This window comes from Furipterus horrens, unplaced genomic scaffold (genome assembly GCF_987537825.1).
Source record: "Furipterus horrens unplaced genomic scaffold, mFurHor1.1.pri manual_scaffold_2, whole genome shotgun sequence".
Taxonomy (NCBI): domain Eukaryota; kingdom Metazoa; phylum Chordata; class Mammalia; order Chiroptera; family Furipteridae; genus Furipterus; species Furipterus horrens.
Window position 1 is genome coordinate 26,249,311 of NW_028327172.1, and position 22,661 is coordinate 26,271,971.

General features: G+C 42.7%; 1 protein-coding gene across 1 annotated transcript in view; it reads left to right on the forward strand.

The window, feature by feature from the left end:
* The first annotated feature begins 16,396 nt into the window (after positions 1–16,396).
* The window catches only part of LGR4 (leucine rich repeat containing G protein-coupled receptor 4), a 100,958-nt gene continuing 94,693 nt past the window's right edge, over positions 16,397–22,661 (forward strand). Inside the window, exon 1 of the mRNA XM_090263101.1 lies at positions 16,397–16,734. Within this exon, the coding sequence (XP_090119227.1) occupies positions 16,550–16,734 (185 nt within the window). The 5' untranslated portion in view covers positions 16,397–16,549. The remainder of the gene's footprint in view (positions 16,735–22,661) is intronic.

Here is a 22,661-nt window from a genome sequence, read left to right on the forward strand (position 1 = left end):
AACTCTAATTCACTTCAACTACAGACGTATATTGGACACAGTCAAGATTTTGTCCTTTTAAAAACTTTTCTTTAGGAAGTACAGAAGAATTCTAATTTGTTATTTCCAGAATTGTTCTGATTGGATAAAAAGAAGAAAATATAGCCATTAGCTGCAGTTAAGGTCTATTTGTATGGCAGTATTAATTTATATTTCATCAGCAAGTAACAAAAACCAAAGCCTTTACTTTTGTTCATGTTTTTTATCTGGCAAAGAAATTTAAAGTAGCCAAGGGAAATTTATTTTTCTCCCTGGTATTTCATATACTGTGGGTCCAGGGTTTAGATATTATCTAATTTTTGACTTTTGTGTTTTAAGATATTATGCGTTGAATTGGGTCCCTCCCCTCCAAAAAAATAGTATGTTTGGAGTCCTGACCCCAAAGAATGTCCTTACAGATAAAAGTTAAATAGATTAGGGTGAGCCCTAATGCAATATGGATGGTTCCCTTGTTAAAAGGAAATTTGGACATAGAGACGCAGGGCGGAGACTATGGGAAGATGAAGGCAAAGATTGAGGTGATGCTTCTACAAGCCAGGGAATGCCGGAGATTACCAGCGTACTAGCAAAAGCAAGGAGAGAGACAAGGACAGATTTTCCCTCGGTCCTCGAACCAACCCTGAGGACACCTTGATCTTGAACTGAAACCTCTAGAACTGTGAAACAAATTCCTCTTACTTAAACCACCCAGTTTGTGGTACTTTGTAATGGCAGCCGGAGTAAGCTAGTGCAGAAGAGAATTTACATTCCAGTGGCATAAAAAAATGATGTGGCTTCCTCCTTGTGCACTAAGGTTTCAGTAGAAGTGGTTTGTGTCAAGAAAGGAGGAAGGTTCCTGGCCTTTGGAGGAAAGAGGAATGCTGGGCTCATTGTTTTCCATGGTTGACATGCTTACTCTGACACCTTTGCAAGTATGTAATGGCACTCCTACCTGTACGTGGCCACCGTGGCTCAGCAGATCTGAACTGCCTCAATTTAGGCTGCCAGTCACTGCAGGGCTGCATCTTTCTCAACCCAGGGACTTTCCAGGTGTTGGCAGTGGCAGGAGAAGATTCATCACTGAGAGATGCTTCTGCAGTGGCCTTTGCTCTGTTTGGAATGTGATGAGAATTTGTTTTTGACTGGGGGTATTTCACCCTCTAAACGTTTGTGCTGGCTCCATATGGTCCATTTGCCTGATGCATTAATTCAACTAGAGCCAATTTGTGTTTCTCCATCCTTAAGATTCTACATTGTACATAGGATAAAATCCAAATGTCTTGCCATGATTTAATAGTTTCTGCATAATCCATTTCTGCCTCTCAAGCCTCACCTCACACCACTGCCCTACTTGGTCTACTCCACACCCAGTTCCCCTTGCTGGAAGGCTCTCTGGTTCTTCCACAGGCTGGCTGCTCCCATTCAGGGGTAAGAGAAAATCACTACCTCTGTTAAGCCTTCTGTCCACTCCATATAAAGGTAGGTTGCTCATCCTCTGTTGATGTGGTGACACCTAGTTTATATTATATACATTATTGTGTCTTCCCAATTAGAATTTAAGTTCCATGACAGAAGGACCACAAAGGTGTCATTAACATCTGTTCCCCCATCAAGTTACACAGTGCCTAAAATCTAGTATGGTGATTTGTTACACACTGCTGAATTGAGTTCCTTTCCATAATTCCACAGGTAGGTCAAGAACGTGTATTGGAACCATATAAAAATAATAATGCATGCCTAAGCTAGGCACAGAATTCATCAGCTGATCTTATTAAATGTCCAAGAAAGAACCAAGATGCTAAAGGCATAATACCTTTGTCAGTCTTTTGTCACCTTACTCTGTTAAAATGATGAATCCCATTTATGGAGGACAACAGTGAAGGTTACTTTGATTTTTTTGATCTATGTAAGAATACTATTGCAAGTAGCTGAAATTTATATAGTAACTAATGTCTGATTTTAAAAAAGAATGAAGATGTTTTTAGTTGGACATTGCAATGACTAGAACTTAATGAAGAATTGTGTGATGCTGACCAAGATCTGATTTCTTAAATGTCCATTGTGTAACTTTAAATTAGAAAATAACAGCCCTAGCTGGTGTGGCTCAGTGGATTGAGTGCTGGCATGCAAACCAAAGGGTCATTGGTTCAATTCCCAGTCAGGGCACATGCCTGGGTTGCGGGCTGGGTTCCCAGTTGGGCATGTGAGAGACAATCACAACGTTGATGTTTCTCTCCCTTTCTTACTCCCTCCCCCTTTAAAAATAAATAAAATATCTTTAAAAGAAATAACAGCAATGATATAGTACAGTGGAAGGAACACTGAAGTTACAATTCTGCCATTTAACACATGATCCTTGAGTCTTAGTTTCCTTGATTGTATCCTTATTAGAGGGGTAGGTGGTTTACAATCTTTTAAATTTTTTCTTTATTCATTAGAGAAGTTCTCTATTTAGCCAAGGCCTAATATGTGGTAACCAGAGCTACTCTAGTTCACACAGTCTGGGAACCCTGAGCTGTCCCTTTGATACTCCCTCCCATGCTCCAGAGACTAGGGTTCCTCTGAGCACAGTTCTTTGTTCTAGATAATCTCAAAAGTCCATTTCTGTTCTAAAAGATCAGTGATACGGAAATGCTGTTGGTTTGATGTGAATGTTATCATGTGGCAAACTGCACAAAGAAGCATTTGCTGTCGTCATCGGCAGCCGTCTGTCTCGAGAAACGATGATGTAGCTTCTTAAGAGTCTATCTGCACCGCCGAGAATGGCTGTGCAGTCCGACTCGGGAGTGACACGGTATCTGTCTCCTCCCGTGTTGAATCGACATCTTGCGATGACGCTGGAGTGTCCTCTCCAGTGAAGCTGAAGCTACAGAGCCTGGGCAGGGTGATATGGAGGGTCTGCTGTTGCCCATGCAGCAGACACCCCCTCTCTTCGCAGCTGAAGGGTCCAAGGGAAAGACGGAGTCAATACAGCTTGGCTTCAGGTGCGCCGCAGGAGTTGCCGGTGTTGACTACAACGTCAAACCGCCTTAGGGACTCCGGCTCCGGATTTTCTGTCGGGGTTTACTCCCTTAGCCTTTCCCCTGAAGAGGTATGCCGCAAGGCAGCGGAGGTTTTTTGGAGTCAGAGTTTTCCTTCTCTGATGTGCCCTGACTAGAAGATCGAACCAGCAACACTTAGCTCGCAGGCCGACGCTCAATCCACTGAGCCAAACCAGCCAGGGTAAATTGGCTTTATAGTCTTCAATCAATAGTATACACTTAGATCCTCCCAGAGTTCATTTACTGGTCTTGATAATCAGTTTTATTTTCCAATCCCAACTTAAATACAAGTCCTAACAGTGATGTGACTCCCCTACAAAATGAATCACAAGTACAAAGTTGTTTCCTCTATTATTTTAGATGTAGCTCTGTGAAGTGAAATGAACTAAATAAAAAGGGAAACTAAGAAATTACTACAGAAATGAAATTTTCACTGTAAGTTCTTTAAATAATAAGCATTTGCTGTAATACTACAAATACTGATAAGAGCTGCCTTTCATTAAGCATCTACCAGGCACTGAATCTAATCCTTACAACTACCCAGTGTAACAGGTGTTATATTTACACAGAATCAGAGACCAAATAGTTTTTCCAGAATCATACTGTCAGTAATCAACACAGCCAAGATTCAATCCAGAATTTACTTCTAGAACCCGTTTCTTCCAGTGTGCTTTTAACTAGTTTTCTCCTTTCATTTATTATATCATTTAGGTTTCTTGTTTTTTTTTTTTGTTTATATTTTCTTTTCTTAAACTAGAGCCCTATGTTCACATGTGAAAAAATTAGTTTAACCAGTGTATTATGTCAATGTCATTTAGGCATTTTCAAGTTGACATGATCTCTCTAGTACATTGGTACCCCATTAAATTGCATTGTGGCGGCAGCCGTCCGTCTCGAGAGACGATGGTGTAGCTTCTTAAGAGTCTATCTGCACCGCCGAGAATGGCTGTGCAGTCCAACTCGGGAGTGACACGGTATCTGTCTCCTCCCGTGTTGAATCGACATCTTGTGATGACGCTGGAGTGTCCTCTCCAGTGAAGCTGAAGCTACAGAGCCTGGGCAGGGTGATATGGAGGGTCTGCTGTTGCCCATGCAGCAGACCCCCCCTCTCTTCGCAGCTGAAGGGTCCAAGGGAAAGACAGAGTCAATACAGCTTGGCTTCAGGTGCGCCGCAGGAGTTGCCGGTGTTGACTACAACGTCAAACCGCCTTAGGGACTCCGGCTCCGGATTTTCTGTCGGGGTTTACTCCCTTAGCCTTTCCCCTGAAGAGGTATGCCGCAAGGCAGCGGAGGTTTTTTGGAGTCAGAGTTTTCCTTCTCTGATGTGCCCTGACTGGAAGATCGAACCAGCGACACTTAGCTCGCAGGCCAACGCTCAATCCACTGAGCCAAACCAGCCAGGGTCAATTAAATTGCATTAGCACATTGAAAAAACCACTTTCCACCTATTGGATCACTTTGTATCACCAACTTAGAAATAACAGGTAGATTGTGGCAATTTTACAATTCTAAGCCTTGAATGCTAGAGGATGGCATCAATTTAAGTGAATTATAGCCATAGGAAAACCTTTTAAAGTAACAAAATAGCATTTTTATAACCGCTTAAGAATGGTAGAAGGAATTACTAAAGAAATGACAACGAGAAAATCGGAAGAAGAAATTTACCGAAGTCCTGCCAATGAGCTCATATTCTGGTGGGAGAGTCAGAAGAACAAGAAAACAACATACTTTCAGGTAATGATGGGTGACAGAAAGTCCAACAGGATAGGAGGGCTAGAGAGTCATAGGAAAATAAAGCCCAGGACCATTAAGTCACTGTAAAGGTTCACAGCCAGTGACCACATAGTCGCTTCTGTCCTGGACTGTCTGTGGTGGGTTCAGGGACATGGGTAGCTAGCTTAGTGGTTTTCCTTGGACCCCTGCACAGCACCAACTGCACTTCCATAATGTTTGCAATGCTTATTAAATCCCAGCACTATTTTTAAGCATCTATTTTGCGCTGATGATCCCTTTCCATCAGTTATCCTTATTGCGTCCATTCCCCCCACCCCGCCCAAGTTAGAATAAAATCTAAGCACTTCACCATGACCCACCGAGCCCTGCATTGCCCAGCTCCTGTCTCCCTCCCCAGCTCGCTCTCATACCCTATCCTTCTGTCTCCACTCCTCAGCTGTCACTAACATGGCAGGGTTTACACAAGCTGTTCTGTTTCAGGAGCTCACTCGTTTCCCAAGACGATAAACTTATTAAGGGCAGGCAGGACCCTGCTTTGCTCACTGTCCTATGTCCAGAACTGAGAACAGTGCCTGGCACATAGTAGGCAATACTTGATGAGAGAACAATATAAAAGAATGCAGGGGTGTTGTTATAGGGAGGGAGGACATAAAAGGTCTGTCTGAGGAGACAGATGATAGTTGAAGGGAAACCTGAATGGTGGAATTGAAGAAGTCACTCATTTGTGTATCTGGGGGAGGCTGAAGTGTTGGACAGAGTCCAGTAAAACAGCATCTCGTTTCCCCATTATTGTCCTGAATACAGCAGGAAATAAATGAGTGGGCAGACAGGGATCAAAATAACATCTGTATTATTTATTCATTCATCATACGCATATTTGCTGAATGTCTACCACGTGCCCGTCATGTTCCAGGGGGCACAGGGATACAGTAGGGCACAAAACGAAGCCCTCGTCTCCTGGAGCTCACTTCCCGTTTAAGGCTGGGTGGGCTTCAGAAGAAAATGTGTTTCCTCAGATTCGCCCAACTGACCCCCACTCTGAATTATCATCCCCACACTGCAAGGGCAAAGCTTGCTCTCTCCTTCCATTGGGAGGGCAGATGAGGGGCACAAATGCTCTTCCTTCTTCCCAGCTGCACTCATCAGATCCCCGCCCCATCTGCCATGGAGCGCTTCCAGTTAGGAGCAGCCTCTGGGGTAGAAGTAGCACTCAGAGAATGTGGTGTCCCAGCAGCCAGGTAAACATATGAACATGTAAATAATTTTGTGAGCAAAATGGCTGTTAATAAAATTCAAACATAATTTTTTAAATGACCGCTTAAATCATTTTTTAAATTGGCAAATATTGGCAGAATTGGATTCAAGTACCCATATGTAACTTACTGTATACAATGAATATTTTTCCTTTAAAGCTGGTTGAGACTTCCGGCCAGGATGGAGGTGTAGAAAGACATGCGTCTCCCTCCACAGCTAAGAAGGAATACAACTGCTTCAGAACTGGAAACAACCGGAAGTTCCAGAAAGTCAAACTGCATAGGGGTCCAGAAAACAAGGATATAAAGAAGAGGTACTCAGTGTGGTAGCAGCAGCAGCCATGGCAGCAGCAGCAGCAGCACCAGCGGTGGGCCGGCGGAGAGCACAGTCACACATTTTGAAGGGTCAGGAGGGATACCTGGGGAGCATTCCCGGCTCCGCACCGGACCTCGCAGCTCACGGTCCCAGCACCAGGGAAGATCGAGCCTCATTGCTTCTGACTGTGCAGACTGGTGGGGGTTGGGGTGGAGGCAGAGACTGCCGGTTTCTCAGTGGAGTCTGCTTGTTTGTGGGGCCCCCACAGTCCTGGAGCATCCGCGGGCCCACCCACTCTGGGAGTGACAGCCAGAGCAGTGGCTGGAGGGGCTCCAGTTCAGTGCGGGGGTGGGGGTAGGGTGCCTGGAAGGGGGCGAGTGCTGGGTGGGTGACATTGTTCCCTCTCAGACCCCTCCCCTGCAATGTAGTGAAGCAGGTCGCCCTGTATGGACAAATCCCTAAGGCTCCACCCCTTACAACATAACAGGAGCGACAGCTCTACCTGGGATGTGGAGGCAAACAAACACAGGAGCCTGTCAGAATGAGGAGACAGAGAAGTAAGGCCCAAAAAAGGAAACGGATCAAGGTTCCAGTGGGAGAACTAAGCGATGAGGAGATAGCCAACCTGACAGATGAGGAGATAGACAACAGACACAGAATTCAAAACACTGGTGATAAAGATGCTCACAGGCTTGACAGATATGCTCGAGTATGGCAAATGCATAGTGAAGGCTATGCTAAGTGAAACGAAGGAAAATCCACACAAAACCAATGGTGAAGGGAAGGAAACCAGGGTTCAAATCAATGATTTGGAACATAAGGAAGAAAAAAATAGTCAACCAGTGCAGAATGAGGAAGCAAAAGTTGAAAAAAATGAGGAAAACTCCCCAAATTTTGTGAAGAAGATGAACATACAGGCTCAAGAAGCACGGAGGGTCCAGGGCAAGCTGGACCCAGAGGGGACCACACCAGGACGCATCATGACTGAGATGCCAAAGGTGAAAGATAAAGACAGAGTCCTGAGGGCAGCAAGAGAGAGGTAGAGAGTTGCCTAAGGGGGGGTGCCTATAGGACTATCAGCTGGTTTCTCAGAGGACACTTTGCAGGCAGGAAGGGACTGGCAAGCAGTATTCAATGTGATAAAAGGCAACCTACAACCAAGATTACTCTATCCAGCAAAGCTGTCTTTTAGAATGGAAGGGCAGATGAAGTGCTTCCCAGACAAGGTAAAGCTAAAGGAGCTCATCGTCACCAAGCCATTAATATATGAAATGTCAAAGGGATTTACTTAAGAAAAAGAAGATCAAAACTATGAACACTAAAATGACAACAAACTCACAACTATCAACAACTGAATCTAAAAAAGAAAAAATCCAACTAAGCAAAGCAGAATAGGAACAGAATCATAGGTATGGGGATCATTTGGAAATTTATCAGCTGGGAGGGGGTAGGGGGAGAAATGGGGATATGGTGCAGAGATTAAGAAGCATAATCGGTTGGTACAAAATAGACAGGGGGATGTTAAGAATAATACAGGAAAGCGTGAAGCCAAAGAACTTATATGCATGGCCCAAGGACATGAACTAAGGGGGGTGGAATTGCTGGAGGGAAGTGGGGTATTGAGCAGAGGGGAGCAAAGGGGAAAATAATTGGAACTACTGTAACAACATAATCAATAAAATATACTTAAAAAAAAAAGCTGATTGAGGAGGGGAGGAGTCAACAATAGACGCACACACCCCCCCCCCCCACTGCCTCCTGTAAATACACAGAACCTTACAGATTTAGTACATGCTTTTATGTTTTACCACAAGGTGGCACCAAAGTGCCATTGTTTCTGTTTTAGAATTTTCTAGCACTCTGCTAACTAAAGAACATTGCCTATCTTTTCTTTTAAACTAAAAATTAATATTTAAATATGTTTTATGAAATGCAAAGCTTTGTAGATGTGAAAATAAAATTCTTTTCAAACATACCCTAAAAGAAAACAATACAAATCTATATAAATTACCAAATTACACAAATATCTACCATTCAGTATATAAGTTTCAGGGCAGGGAGAAAAATTGATCTAGTATTGCTTTGGTCCTTCTACTAAGTGTGAACAACTCTAGTTGACTGGAATTTATTTTTGGATTTACATCTCTTAGATATCTTTACCAAATTCAAAAAGGATGTTTGAGCAAAAGAAAAGTAATTTAAGAAGGGACATGGCAAATTCATTTAACCAAAACCAAAGACCATCTGAGGCATTGTAATGAACTTGCTTTGTCTAACAGTAAATTCATCAATTTTTTCTCTTTCCCATAAAAATTAAAGATACAAATTAAACCAAGTATAGAATAGAAAGAGCAATTGACCTAGATCTTAGCTCCAGCTCTGGCAATAACTAGGTATATTGCCTTGGGTAATTTTGTTATCCTCTGTGGGTCTGATTTCTCGCTGGTAAATGAGATTTAACACATGATCTCCAAAGTTCCTTCTGTTTCTGAGGATTCATAGAGAAAAGAGTTTGACTCAACTTAGGGCAGAACTTACTAACAGCCAAACCTGCCCAGAGATGAACCCGACTACCAGTGGCACGTGACTATGCTAACTCTAAATGTATCTGAGAGTAACAGAGATGCTGGGAAGCATCCTTAAGTCTTAGGCAGATGATGGAACTAGTGTTAAGGACCTCGCCCTAAGTTTCTAAATTCCATAAGTTAAACTGAATTGTAAGCCCCTTGGAGAAGGGGACTTGATGTTATGTCATATATCCCGAGGCTGCCATGAAAATGCACCTCTCAAATTTCTGAATGCAGGGAGAAGAACTGACTAACGGTCCTGCTGGAAAATTCTTCACTGCATTTCCCACAGGCTGGTCTCTGTCATTGACTGGGCACAACAGAGTTACTAAGACAGTCAGGCCTGCTCAGGAGACAAGGGCTGCCTCTGGTGGCTGACTTCATCTTGCCCAACTATGACAGACCCGCCCTGCAGCCTAAAACTCACCCAACCTTTTCTCCTTCCTTCTCTCCCTGGTGCGGAGTCCGAACTGCATCTTGTTCTCATGGTTCTGAAAGTGCCCCTTGGCTCCCTTCCTGCGTTTCCTCACAAACGTTTCCCCTAATCAGTTTCTTGCATGAGTAATCGACATTGGTGTCTGCTTCTCAAACTTGTACGATCTCCTAGCAGAGAGCCATACTTTAGGGGAGGGGGAGGTTGCTACATCAGAATTGGGGTATTTAAGATCCAGGGCCCCATCCCAGACCTACTATATCAGAATCAATGGAGATGGCATATCTGGTTTTATAACCTTCCCCAGGCGATTTACACATAGACTGGCCTAAATGAATCATAACTCTTCAGTTGCTAGCAAGAGTAGCTCCTGAGGAATCGATAAATGGTACATGTTCCTTGAGGAAAACAAAACAAAAGTTGAAAAGGTCAATGATAAGCGTGTTACTTTGAAACAAAAGGAGCAAACCGGCAAAGTTGTTAAAATGTGTTTCCCTACCGTCTCAAGTTCCCCCATTTTCTGTTTCATACTGAAGTACAAAAAAAAAAAAAAAAATCCTTGGAGTGTTCTATGAAATGGATACACATATTTAACACTAACAGGAAGACGGAAGGGAGAGAGAAAGAATCAGATTTTACCACCTAGACCCCACAAATATCATTTTTAGCATCATCTGAACATCTAGTGCCATTGATCTAATTGCCATCATTTTCTTCGCTTTGCCCCTTTCCAAAGTGATGTTGAAAATGACAGATGGTAATTTGCTTGGATTTTTAAAAGCATTACCTCAGGTTTTTATTTTATTTTGAAAATGACTTTAAAGACATTTTCAAAGGTCAGGATTGTTAAAAGTCTCGTTCTCATTTCCACTAGAGTCCCTTGATTTGAAGAGTCATGGTAGCTGTCACTCAACAACAAGAAAGGTTTACAGGTGTCTTTTTTTGAGACATCAGGTATGTAGGTCAGGAAAAGAAAGACAATTTACAGAATGTCAAGTCTTCTCTCCACATCCTACCACAGCTTCTCTTTAAGTCTAAAATCTCTTATTGCCTTCTCTTCTAGATTTCGTTTCAAATATGTCAATGTACACAAAGAAGAGCTTTCCAGAACATTTCAGTGGCAGCAGCAGAACCATTCTCTATCCCACCCCAAGGACTGCTTTTCTGCATGCACATTGTGTGTGTGTGTGTGTGACACCCAGAGTTTGCATGTAGTTCTTTGAAATAATTGTCTTATGCTAAGGTATTTCTAAAATGCTCACAGCTTTATGTGGAAATTTGAGGGTGTGAAAAGGAACCCAATTCCACACCTGAACTTTGTGTTAATACTTTGGTCCTCTTAACAAATTCTCAGCATGACTAGGTGATCATCTTCCCAATTTTCTATTGTGATTTTTTGACCTTCACTTTTCTGTCACAGCAGCTGGTTTCTTTAACACTCGTTGAATTTCTTTTGCCTCGTTCTGTTTCTCACCAGTCATTTCTGCAGCCAGACCTTGGGATCCGGATGTGGTTCTGTAATTCAGCAGTTGTTCCCTTGAGCCTCCTTCTCCTCTTGGGTTAGATTTGGAAGGGAAAGATCAGGAAAAGAAAATCAGATTTAGAAAGAAATAGGCATATATAGGAACATATTTCTGATATTTATCCTAATGTATTGAAATGTGAGGTCAATGTGGGTCTTCAGAAGTAAGGAAAAGGATATGTGGCCCCAGGGTATCACAGGATGTCAGGAGACTAAGATACTTTTTCATGATGTTTTGAAAGGGCTGTCATCAAGAATGTCCTTCAGTCAGTCACATCAGAAGCCTCACTGCCATCCTCATATCCTAAGGTGCCATCTGTTCTGCACAGGTGGCATCTGCTGCTGGCAACCACCCTCAACCCTGACTCAGGCACTAGGTAGAGTGGAGGAGAGAGGGCCCAGAAGCCCAAATTCAATCACTGCTTTAGCTTAAAAGAATGTTTTTGTTAACCATTTCATGTTGTTATTTTTGTGCTTCAAAATGATTGTTGTTATTTTAAATTATCCCTGAAAAAAACAGGTGCTATTTCCTGTGCACAATAGGAGCACTCTGCGGACATTGAGACTCAGCAGAAAAATATGAGTACAAGCACCTATTTAAGACTAAGCCTCCATGGGCCAATCCCTCATCCCAAAGCCCCAAATACAAACGTGGAGGCATCAGAGCATAGCAACAATAGCATTTATCTGGAGGGCTCAATTGTTAGGTACATTTAGATATCCGATTAGACCTGATATTCTTTCTTTATTTCTGAATATATCGTGTTTCAAAATGTTTACATATGTATATGTGCATGTAGATACCTGTATATACATGTGTGTGGGTGTATGTGTATATTTACATATTTTAATATACAAATTCAGCTTCTAACCTCAGGTGGTGGGTTTGGCACCTATGCTTTTATAAAGGCAATAGCTGATTTTCATAGGTCATGTGATTGCATCTAGTCAAATATTTGGGGTGCCTTTTGGATGAAATGTATGATACACCCTAAGTGACCAGGACAACTTCTGGACCATTCATTCCAGAAAGAGGGACATTTTAAAGCTTGTCCTGGACTCTTTTGGATTCATTCTCCAATTTAATTTTCAACATGAGCTCACCATGGAGACCAGAAGTTTGAAAATGCTTGATCTCAACTTGCAAAAAAGGGAGGTTGTCTTTGAGGTACATTCCTCTGATTTTACATAATCCTGAAAATGGTTTTCAAAATAATCAGATTTTGATAAAGGATCAGCACCTATCAAACAGGGTTGGGAAACTATGGCCCAGGGGCCAGAACTAGTGCAACATCTGTTTAAAAAAAAAAAAGTTTTCTTGGAATACAGCCACATCTATTTGTGTTTGTATTACTTATGGTTGCTTTCATGCTACAGTGGCAGAGTTGAATAGCTGTGATAGAGACCGTATGGCCCATAAAGCTCCCAAATATTCACCACCTGACTCTATACAATAAAAACAATATGAACAACCCAAGAGAAAACAAACAGGCAATGCATAGGAGAGCACACCAAATATGCACTAAATACATGAGAAGATGCAGCTGTCATCAGAAAAAATATCAAATTTAAACTGCACTTTGATTTCATTTAATATGTATCAGATTTGCAAATATTTAAGTCTTACAATATCAGGTGTTAGTAGGATGTAGAGTAATAGCTGGTTTCTTATTCTCTGTTGAAGGAAGCACAAATAAGGACAGTCACTTTTTCAAAACTGATTTGAGAAAGGGGGGGGGCATCAATTTGCTGTTGTACTTATTTATGCAATTCATTGGTTGCTTCTTGTATGTACCCTAATTGGGGGATCAAACCTACAACCTTAGCATATCGAGACAATGCTCTAACCAACTGAGCTACCTGGCCAAGGCCAAGCACAGTCACTTTTGAGAGTGATCTGACAATATCCCATAATGGTGAGTGCCTTTGACACACACACACAGAATACATTTCACAGAAACTCTTGCATATATGAATGAACAAGGAGACTTGTGCAAGACTATTTATTCATGGTAGCATTGTTAGAAAAAAACTGAAATAAATTTAATATTAATGAGAAATGGTAAATAAATACTGGGTATATTTTTTAAATGGAATACTATATAATAATGAAAATGAATTAACTGTAGCCACATATTTCATGACTATGAATAAAGCTCACAGGTTGAGTGGATAAAGCAAGTTGTAGAAAAGTACAGAATTTATTTATATATGCAAAAAAGTACTGTATATTGTTTAGGGATACACACATATGAATAGTATAAAAATATGCATGAAAATTAATTATAAAGTTTAGGAAAAGGCTTAGTTTCCAAGGAGAGGAAGAAAGAAAAGAATATGATTGGGGAGGGTGTACAAAGGGAACTTCAATTTTGTTTTTAACACTTTATTTCTTTGGCCAGTTGCTGAAAACTCAGATTTTTGTTCTTTTGGTAAGTTGGAAATATTTCGTAAAATGTAAAATTCTGTATGTATGAGGGTTTTTAATCCAGTCAATCATTACAGTACTTGCCAGAGAGGCCCCCCTCTCCCAATCTCCCAAGTTTTTGTTTCCATAATGGAGCACCTTGGGTGTATTCACCTAGCAGGTAGGGCCTCTGCATACCCTTGTGCTTAGATTAGGGGGTGAGTGGGACCAAAGCTCAGCTTGTCCTCTAGGCAACAAGCCTTGTGACCTTTGCACAAAAGCCCCAAGAGAGCATCACGCAAAGTGGGTGCCCTCTTTAATGTCCAAAAGCACCCTGCGGTATATGCAGAAACACAACAGGCAGGCTCCACTTCCTGTGATCTAGCCAGTGGATGTTACAAATTCACTCATCCAGAGGCATGAAAAACTAGAAAGAGTCTCTCTGAAGTTTTTTTTCTTACTTGCCATCAGATTTTGATTCTTTCTAGGTTCTTATGGTTTACGTAAGAGCTGATTATTTTTTTCTAGTTATCTGGGGGTGTATCTTAAAAATTAGTTTGTTTTGCTCTCTTAAGGTATCTCATCTAAAAAGTGAAGACTAACTTCCTATTTGTCTTCAATGCAAAGCACATGTAATGTAGCAACTAGAAGAAACACTAACACTTTGGTAGAAATTACCTATTTTCTTTTCTGCCCAGGTCCTTTGTTCTTGATGTTTTGTGACGCACAAGATGCAAATTTGAATCCTCCTTTTTTACCTGCATCTGATGGACAACAGCCATTTATTCTTCAATAAAATCTACATCTCTTCTTTCTCCAAAATCTAATGTTCTCCTTTCACCTAAGTTGCCAGCCCTAAGATTTTATTCCATGGAAGTAAAGAGTCCAGTTTCCCAAGTGTGGTTCATGGACCATCTGTATCACTTCCATGTGATGTGCATCGAAATGCTGGTGCTACACCCAGCCCTATTAAATCACTTTCCTTTTTAAACATGTATTGATTTTGAGGAAGGGAGAGAGAGATTTATTTTATTGTTCCACTTACCTATACATTCATTAGTTGATTCTTGTATGTGCCCTGACTAGGGATCAAACCCACAACCTTCGTGTATTGGGACAATGCCCTAATCAACTGAGCTATCTGGCCAGGGCCTAAGTTGCTTCACATTTTGAGTCAGGCTTTGCAGTTGATTCTTATGCTTACTAAAGTTTGAAAACCACTACTTTAAAAGGAAGGAAATGAGTTAATCTGCAAAATAAAATCAATCAGTATAGTCTAAAATTACTACTTTGAAACAGCAGAAAATTAACCCAAATTTACAATTTTTCCCTCACTTCCCCTACTTATGAGAGTTGCTAGAAAATAATGGAAATGATTTAGACAATGGGAGCCAACAAAAGGAAGGTCCAGACAAGAAGTGAGAAGCCTGGGAGTTTTTCTGTGATCTCCAGCTGAACACGATCTCTGATAGCTTCAGATTGTTTATCTATAAAGCCAGAGGGTTGGCCATCTACCTTTAAGATATCTTTCACATCTACAATTAGGGGAAATATGTACATAATCCCTAAAACTTCAAGTCAAGGCATATCTGTATATGTTAACTCTCTAGCAGGTAAGTATGTTTGTTGTATGTTAGCCATTTGCCCAACCAAGGCATTGTTTTTAAAGACGAATGCTTGAATGCAAGAATGAAAATGTTTCAGTTTAGGTTTGCATCGACTTGTTTTCATTTTCTTAATTTACATGACATGATTAGTCAACTTAATGACAGTGACATTTTTAACCTTGCCTGCCTTAAATTATTCATGTAGAAATGTCTTTAATATAGAGTAAAATAACCCAAAGGCATAGTAATGCAAGAAAGGAGGTGCTCATAAAGCAGTATTTGGTACAAATAATGATTCTGTGGGGTCTATTAAGCCACACAAGTTCAGAAGGGGAAGGCATGCCGATAATTAACTAACATCAAAGTTGCTGCTGGCTTCTCAATGGTAGTCACTTAGCACTCAAACCTTTTGTTGTCTGGAGAAATTGTCCAGTATTCATAAATATCAACTCCTTTGATCCTTACAAAAGAAATACCCACGTTTTAGGCTTTTAAAGTATGTGAGAAAGCAGTCTGAATTTCGGTCACCAAAATTCTGTATCGTCGATGGTTAATTGCTAAGATTTAGGTACCAAGTACATATCAAGATAGGTATAGAGATCTCAGGTGAAGTGAGAGGCTTGTGAAGGTGCATGGTTTTAATTTGCGATATAGCTGAAACCCAAATATTTATGTCTGATTAAGGGAGACTTTTTCTCTCCTCTTCAAAATCTTCTTTTTCCTTTTGCATAGCTCCCAAAGTCCTTGCCCATTTAACAGTGGAGAGTCACTTGAAACTTAACTGAATGCTGGAGACAAGTTCTATTTTTCAGGTCATCCAATTTAGGAGATCCAATTTCTGCAGAAGGAAGAAGACTGGTGGGGGAGGGAAAAACCAGACTCTACGTCTTTAGATCCTTCCACCTTCAATCCACAACCTGCCACACAAATAGAGCCAAGTCAGGGATTTTTCCTTGAACCACCACCACCACAACCTTGTCAGTCATACCCGATAAACACGCCCCTCTGGTCCTGCTCTTGACCAATGGCGGCTACGCTCCTTGCATAGTAATAAGCTCGAGACCTCCCCGGGCCAATGGCGCTCCGGGAGAAGGGTTAGTTTTGCATGTACCTAAGTGATTTGCATAACCCAGCGGCTGGGGGCTTGGGAACCCGAGCGTGCAACCCTAGAAGGGAAAAGGACGGGAGGCGATTGAGCCGCGGCGGGGATCGAGCGAGAAAGATCCCGGGTGTTTGTGCGAGAGTCGGGCGGGGGCTGGGGTGAGGGACCGGCATGGCTGAAGGCTGCGCTCCGCAACCTTGAAGAGCAGCTGCGGCGAAAGGCCGGGGACTGGGAGGCGGGTGCGATGGCAGAGCGCGGTCTCCGCAGCTGCGCCCGGCCCCACCGGCTGGCCTGAGCCACCAGAGCAGCAGGGCTGCCTCGGCGCTTCCATGGAGCAGCGGGAAGGGCGAAACTCAGGAGCGCCGCGTCCCTGCGCTGCTGCCGCGGACTGTTGAAGGGACCGAGCCCGCGCGACCGCCGAGACAGGAGAGCTGCGGCTCCAACCCGCAGGCCGGCCGCCCGGGGGCCGCGGGGGGCGTCGGAGGGCAGCGGAGGCGCGTTGAGCGAGCGGCGCCGCGGGAGAGGCCGGTTCAGGAGGCGGCCGCAGCAATGCTGGGCCCGCTGGGGCTGCTGTGCTTCCTCGCCCTGGGGCTGCGCGGCTCCACCGAGCCCAGCGGCGCGGCACCGCCTCTCTGCGCGGCGCCCTGCAGCTGCGACGGCGACCGTCGGGTGGACTGCTCCGGGAAGGGGCTGACGGCCGTGCCCGAGGGGCTCAGCGCCTTCACCCTAGCGCTGTGAGTGCGGGAGGCGGGGGCGCCCGGGGTGCTGGGGGAAGGGGGATCCGAGGCAGGGGGATTGGGGAGCGGTGGGGGGCGGAGCCAGTGGTCAGTCCTACCCTACACCCCGTGTCTCGAGGAGAGGGGCGCCGGTCACCTGTATGGTGTGGGTACTTGGCACCGGCTCCGGCGCCGCGGGCTTTCGGACTTGGCCAGCCCGTGTCCGAGCCGGGGGCAGCTCTATTTTCGGGCACAAGCGCCCCCAGCCCCCAACCACCAAATGTATCCGGGGATCTGGAGCCAAGTAGGAGGGAGGAATCTGGAAACGCTTGCCCCTGGCACCTATTTTGCGCGACCTTCCCATTTGCGGGCCCCTGCTCAGCTGGCAAGAGGTTTGCAGTCGGCGGAATAAGGGCGCCTAGAACTTGTCCTAAGGGCAGACACAGGCACAGTTCTTGGGGAAGCACCTGGAGCCTCTTGGGTTCCAGCTTGTGGGGAGAAGAAACACCTGTACCTCAGAGCGAACTTCCTTCCAGTGTGACCCCATCCAGGCAGAGCGACCTGGCACCTCGGTCCAGTTCCACTTTGGCCTCACCAACAAACGCCAGGGCTCTGGAGCGGGCAGGGAAGCCAGGCCAAAATAAGGGAGAAGGAAGGGGAAATTGCAGGTTTCTCTGGATCAAAATACTCTTCTTACCCAGCAAGACCTTTTCAAGAAGGAATTCTAACTTGAAGGACAGGATGTTGGAAGAAAAAGTTGCAGGGCATATGCTCTCCCCAATTGGAAACGTAGGCAGCAGCTTCCTGCCGTGCCGTGACCAGCAAAACTTTCCTTCTCGGGGGTGGGAAAACACTCAGGTGGTTCCGACTTAAGATCTCCCTCCTCAGACGGGGACCAGAGCGCTTTAGACATTCCCTTCAGAAAAGAGGAGGTATGTGAAATCTGTCTTGGAGGTGGCATTGGCAAATGCCACCAAAAGAGAAAGAATAAGGTAATTGAGTGCAGGGCTTGCTGTATGCTCTTGCTCTTGTGTTGCGCGGCCCGCTGAGTGATTAAATCTTGAGCAGTGAAAGAGCTGTTTGAGAGAGAAGGGGATTCTGAGAGGCCCTTGGGTAAAGGGAATTTCCTTTTACCTTAATAGCTACTGAAAGGGACCTCTTAGAAATAGACAGTTTTAAGGGAATAACAGACCTGGAGAAGAAATCCTTTCACTGCAGGCCAGAGCGTTGCTGTATTTCCAGGTGGGTAGTGGGAGGTGTTCTGCTTGCCCTCTGGGCATGGATTATTGCCTTGGAACCTGTCTCATTCTTTGGCCTCCAGTCCCTTTCTCAGTCGCCCGCCCCCCGCCCCCCCCCCCCCCAGTCTCAGGTGTTAGTTATGTATTTGAAGCAGTTTTCCTTCAGTATGGTGAAATTTAACTTGACATTGGAAAAAGCTAACTTTGTAGTGAAGAACGGTTTGCCCACAAAGGCACATGGAGTGGGAAAGTTGGAGTGGCAGTGAGGAGAAGAGAGGGAAAGAAGACCTGAGTAGAGAGGATGGGGCTGTTTTTTACCCCAGGTCTTCTTGAAACTTTTAGGGGTTTCACTCAGGAGAGCTGCCTTTTACCCGAAACCTCTGTCAAGCCTCTCTATAAGAGAAAAGCATAATTTTACTGTTTTGATCATTGTAAAGACCTTGTTTAGCAGATTCCTCAAGTTTAATGAGTAGGCTTGCGCTATAAGAAAAAGGGCTATTTTACATGAGTACCTAAAACCACGAAGAAATATCACATTTTTATGAGAGCACACTCCTCTTTGTAGAGCATCAGGCATCTTCCTTTAGAATTCACTGAAGGTAGTGAAGTGCTATATTCTCAACCTTGAGCATTAGAAAATGTATTGCTCGTGGCTTGGGAAACAGAAAAATACATGGCACCAGTCCAGATTAGATTGCCTAAACTAGCGTCATCATAGCACCTTCTTAGCTACAGTGGTGAGCAATAGAGTGATTGTACATCCTGAAAACTCCTTATTTTGCCCTAATACTCTTCATTTCACGCTCAAAAGCATATAGTAAACGGGCACCCCATCTAAAGGGCATTTCAAGGTCAGTACGTTTGCATTTTGGGAAACCAGCTAGTCCAGTGATTCTCAAAAGCCAGGCTGAGGAGGGGCAGCTACTGTGGGTCTGCACACTCCACTGGATCTTACAGGACACCTTGGATTCATCTGAGGTCTCTTTCCACATATGCTCTCCCATCACAGCTTTAGTGAGTTTCAGTTATACACCAAGGGACCAGATCCATTGTTCCCAATCTCTAGTTCAGAAATTCCTCATTTCTGGAGCACGTGCATCCAGATCAATTTCGTTATACATAACATTACAAACCCTACAATGGAAGTTAAAGAGCTGAGACTGTAACTATTAATCAAATTTCTTTTATTTTCTTATCATTCCTCAATGGTATTGTACCTTCACCTATCTCAGGGGTATGTGCATCCCACATGGAAGACCCCAGGACTGACTGACAGGAGGGGTTTCATTTTACCCCCACTTGGAGTCCACAGAGGCTGGTACAGGGGAGGCATTTAAAAATGTTGCAGGCCACAGTGAGGGGCAGAATTGGGAATTGGAATTCAGATGCCATTCCCACACACGATTGCCAAATTCAGCATTCTCATCACTTAGTCTTGATCCAGATCTGAGAAAGCCCCAGAGAGAGGATACCTGCTTCTTCTCCTTTAGGCTCGTTTAAACTTGTTCTGTCTAACAGTGTCTGCTTCCTGCTGAAAGCTGCTTTATCTGAGGCTGGGGGCAGAGTCAGTAGTAATCCTCAGTATTGTTGATGGGATTCCTGTATTCACACCATTTGCTGCACCTGTAGTGATTAGTTGTATTTTGCAACAGCATTTCTCAACCCTGTGTCACAATGTGCTGGCTTGTCACAGTTCACCCCTAGGTGTTTTAAAGGACGTACTCTTACCTACTAGTATTAGAATTTCAAAGTTTATTTTTGTCAAAAGGATCAAAAGTTATTCTTGTATTATGGTAATAAGAATCACCTACATTCCAAGATTCTTGATTGGGGGAGAAAAAGATCAAGTCACAAGGGTGGTAGGGAGGGGATTGTGCATGGTTGTCCTCTGGTGTGTGTGTTATTGCCACAAAATTTGAGAACTGTAGATCTGAAACACAAGTTTTCCCATCCTAGATTATGTCTGGTGCACAGTTTTAGGATTATAAAGACTGTTTCTGTGGTTTTATGGTGACAGTGGGGGGGCTGAGCCCTTGATCATTGTCTGGACCATGTCACTAAGTAATTGTGTGGCCTTGGGCAAGTCATGCTACTTTATGTGTGTGTGACAATTTTTTCACCTGAAAAATGAAGCAATTGGATTCACTCGATTATATCTAAGGCTGCTTCCGGCTTCCAGAAGTTCTGTGATTTTATAGTTCTTACACAATTTTAGGATGACAGGGTGAGGAAAATGTCCTGATCCTCTCATGAAGAGGTCCCAGGAGTTGCAGAATATCGTTCTAGTTGAAGTTGCACAAGCCCATTTATTACTACTCACTTGGAGGAGGAGTTCCTTGTGTTTAAAAGTGTGTGTTAGGAAATTTGCCATGGAGACTTGTTGCAGAATGTATGACTAGCTAAGGCGCTTTTCTAGGGTAGAATAGCCCTGCTTGTTTCCTGTGGGTATGGCTTAACACTTGGAAAATAAAGTCACCCTGCTTCAGTAATTTGGATAATGTACAAAAAGTTACTCAATGTCCTCACTTCCATATAATTAGTCATAATCTCTTTAACCTTCACAGTGTGCATATCCTGTACATGGGCAGGTTATCGAGCTTTCTAAATAAAATTGATGGTTACCTGAGGGACTTTGAAGTATTTTAAAAATAATCTGTTGATTTTTCTTCTCCTTTTGGAAGCATATCTGAGATTCTTCCCTATGGTGTGTGTGTGTGTGTGTGTGTGTGTGTGTGTGTGTGTTTCCACTATATCAAACATTCCTCTTTTAATAGTATCATTTAAAGTATTTTCTTAATAATAAAATCAATAAAAATAAAATATTTTCTAATGTTTCCTCTAATGCCTGGCACATTCCCTGGTAGGTCAGTAACCAGTGACCAAATGTTTATACCTTTTTTGATGGTAAGAGTAAGAGTTTTGATACTTCTTGATTTCTCTCTTACCATCTGTAAATGTCAATGTTAGCTTAGTTTGTGTGGTGTGTCTTCTTAGAGATATATTAGTATTATATAGATGCGAACTTGATTCTTAACAAGGGCAATATATGAACAATATGAACATCTTTAAGTATAGATCCTTTACAAACTAGTGCACTCTACTGGGTTCTCTTTAACTACAAGACAGGAAAGAGCCTTCTGCTGGGAATATGGAGAGCTAGTTTCCAGACCTCTCACTCAGTCACAGGAGTGACCTGGAGAGTGTCACATACCTAACCCTTCAAGACCTTAGTTTCCTCACCTTAAAACAAGAAAGTTAACAGCTCTTATTGCCAAGAGGTCTCTTTCTATTTAATTTGATTTTAAAAATACATTTCTAAGGTCTTCTCTGTTGTGTTAAGTGAAATATAGGGGCCTAAAGCATAGGTTGTCACTCACCAAGGAAATATCCAATTGTCCAGAACTCTACTAGGGAAATCATTTTCATTGAATGGTGAACTCACTGCCTCACAAGGCAACAATGTGCTGGGTGTGGTCTGAGCAATTCCTAGGATTTGAACCAGTAATTCTCTCATTCTGGGCTCCTTAAGGCTTTTGATCACCACTAATATTTTATGATTTTCAGTCAAACTAAATACGAATGACAGTTATGGTATCACAAGCATTTATTGTCCAGGCACTTGGCTCTTAACATTAGAGTTGTAAGGTAACATTGACAACTTAAATCTCTTAGGGAAGATCAAAGTTCTATACAAGTAGGTGGATCCAGGCAAGTTTAGGCATTTTCTTGGCCTCTGTTAGTCTATCTCTCAAATTCTTATTTTAGTCATCTTATAATAGTTGAAAGTTCTGACAGCCTGCAAGTCTGGATTTTTGGTTTCTGGTCTCTTTGATTGTGCCTATCCTTGTATTTTCATTTCTTATCAATAAATAATGGATATTGGAGTAGATTGATGGCTGATGTTTCTCACTGCTTTGAATTTCTATGAATCTGTGTAGAATATTAATCAAAGTTTTAAGAATCCTTTAGTGACTTATTTAAATTTTTTCTCTATAAAATATGTATAAATTTACATAAAGCACAATATTTGTTGGTATAAGTGGACCTGGATTAAAAGTAAGTGTGCCCTTCACTCTGAAAAATAACTAATATAACTGAGAGTGTTTCTAATAAGACAGCTTAGCTCTTTTAATTTTTAAAATTAGAACTCAAGGTTTTGGCTTTAGAAATACATTATACAACTTGCTCTTTAACTGCTTCCCGCAGCCTTCATGTTTTTGGCAATGCTAAAGCTTGCTTTCCTATACCTAAAAGAACATGGATAACTTTTTCCCTATTCCCCCAGCTGTGTTCAGTGAAGTGTAGTTTTTTTAAAAGCTTCATTGAGGATAGTAAAATGCTCTATTTTTAAATTCTGTCAGTGAAGAAGAAAAATCTAGGGCATTTAGCAAATCAGTATTCTTACACAATGGCTAATTTGTTTGCCTTTCTTGACCTGTGTGTGTGTGTGTGTGTGTGTGTGTGTGTGTGTGTTTAAATGCTTGATGGTCAAACTGTAGGCGAGGTATCAACTCTATTGTCTGAAATTGGGTGAGTTCAAAACTGAGTTTGGAAATCAATCTTAGCAGGAGACAGATCATGACTTTATAGTTCAAATACGTTTAATAACTTTACAACTTTCTAAAGACATTAGCAAGTTGGTACTCAAATATCCACTTTAAATGGCAAGATGGAATTATGCAGTAGTATATACTCTGATTCACCCAC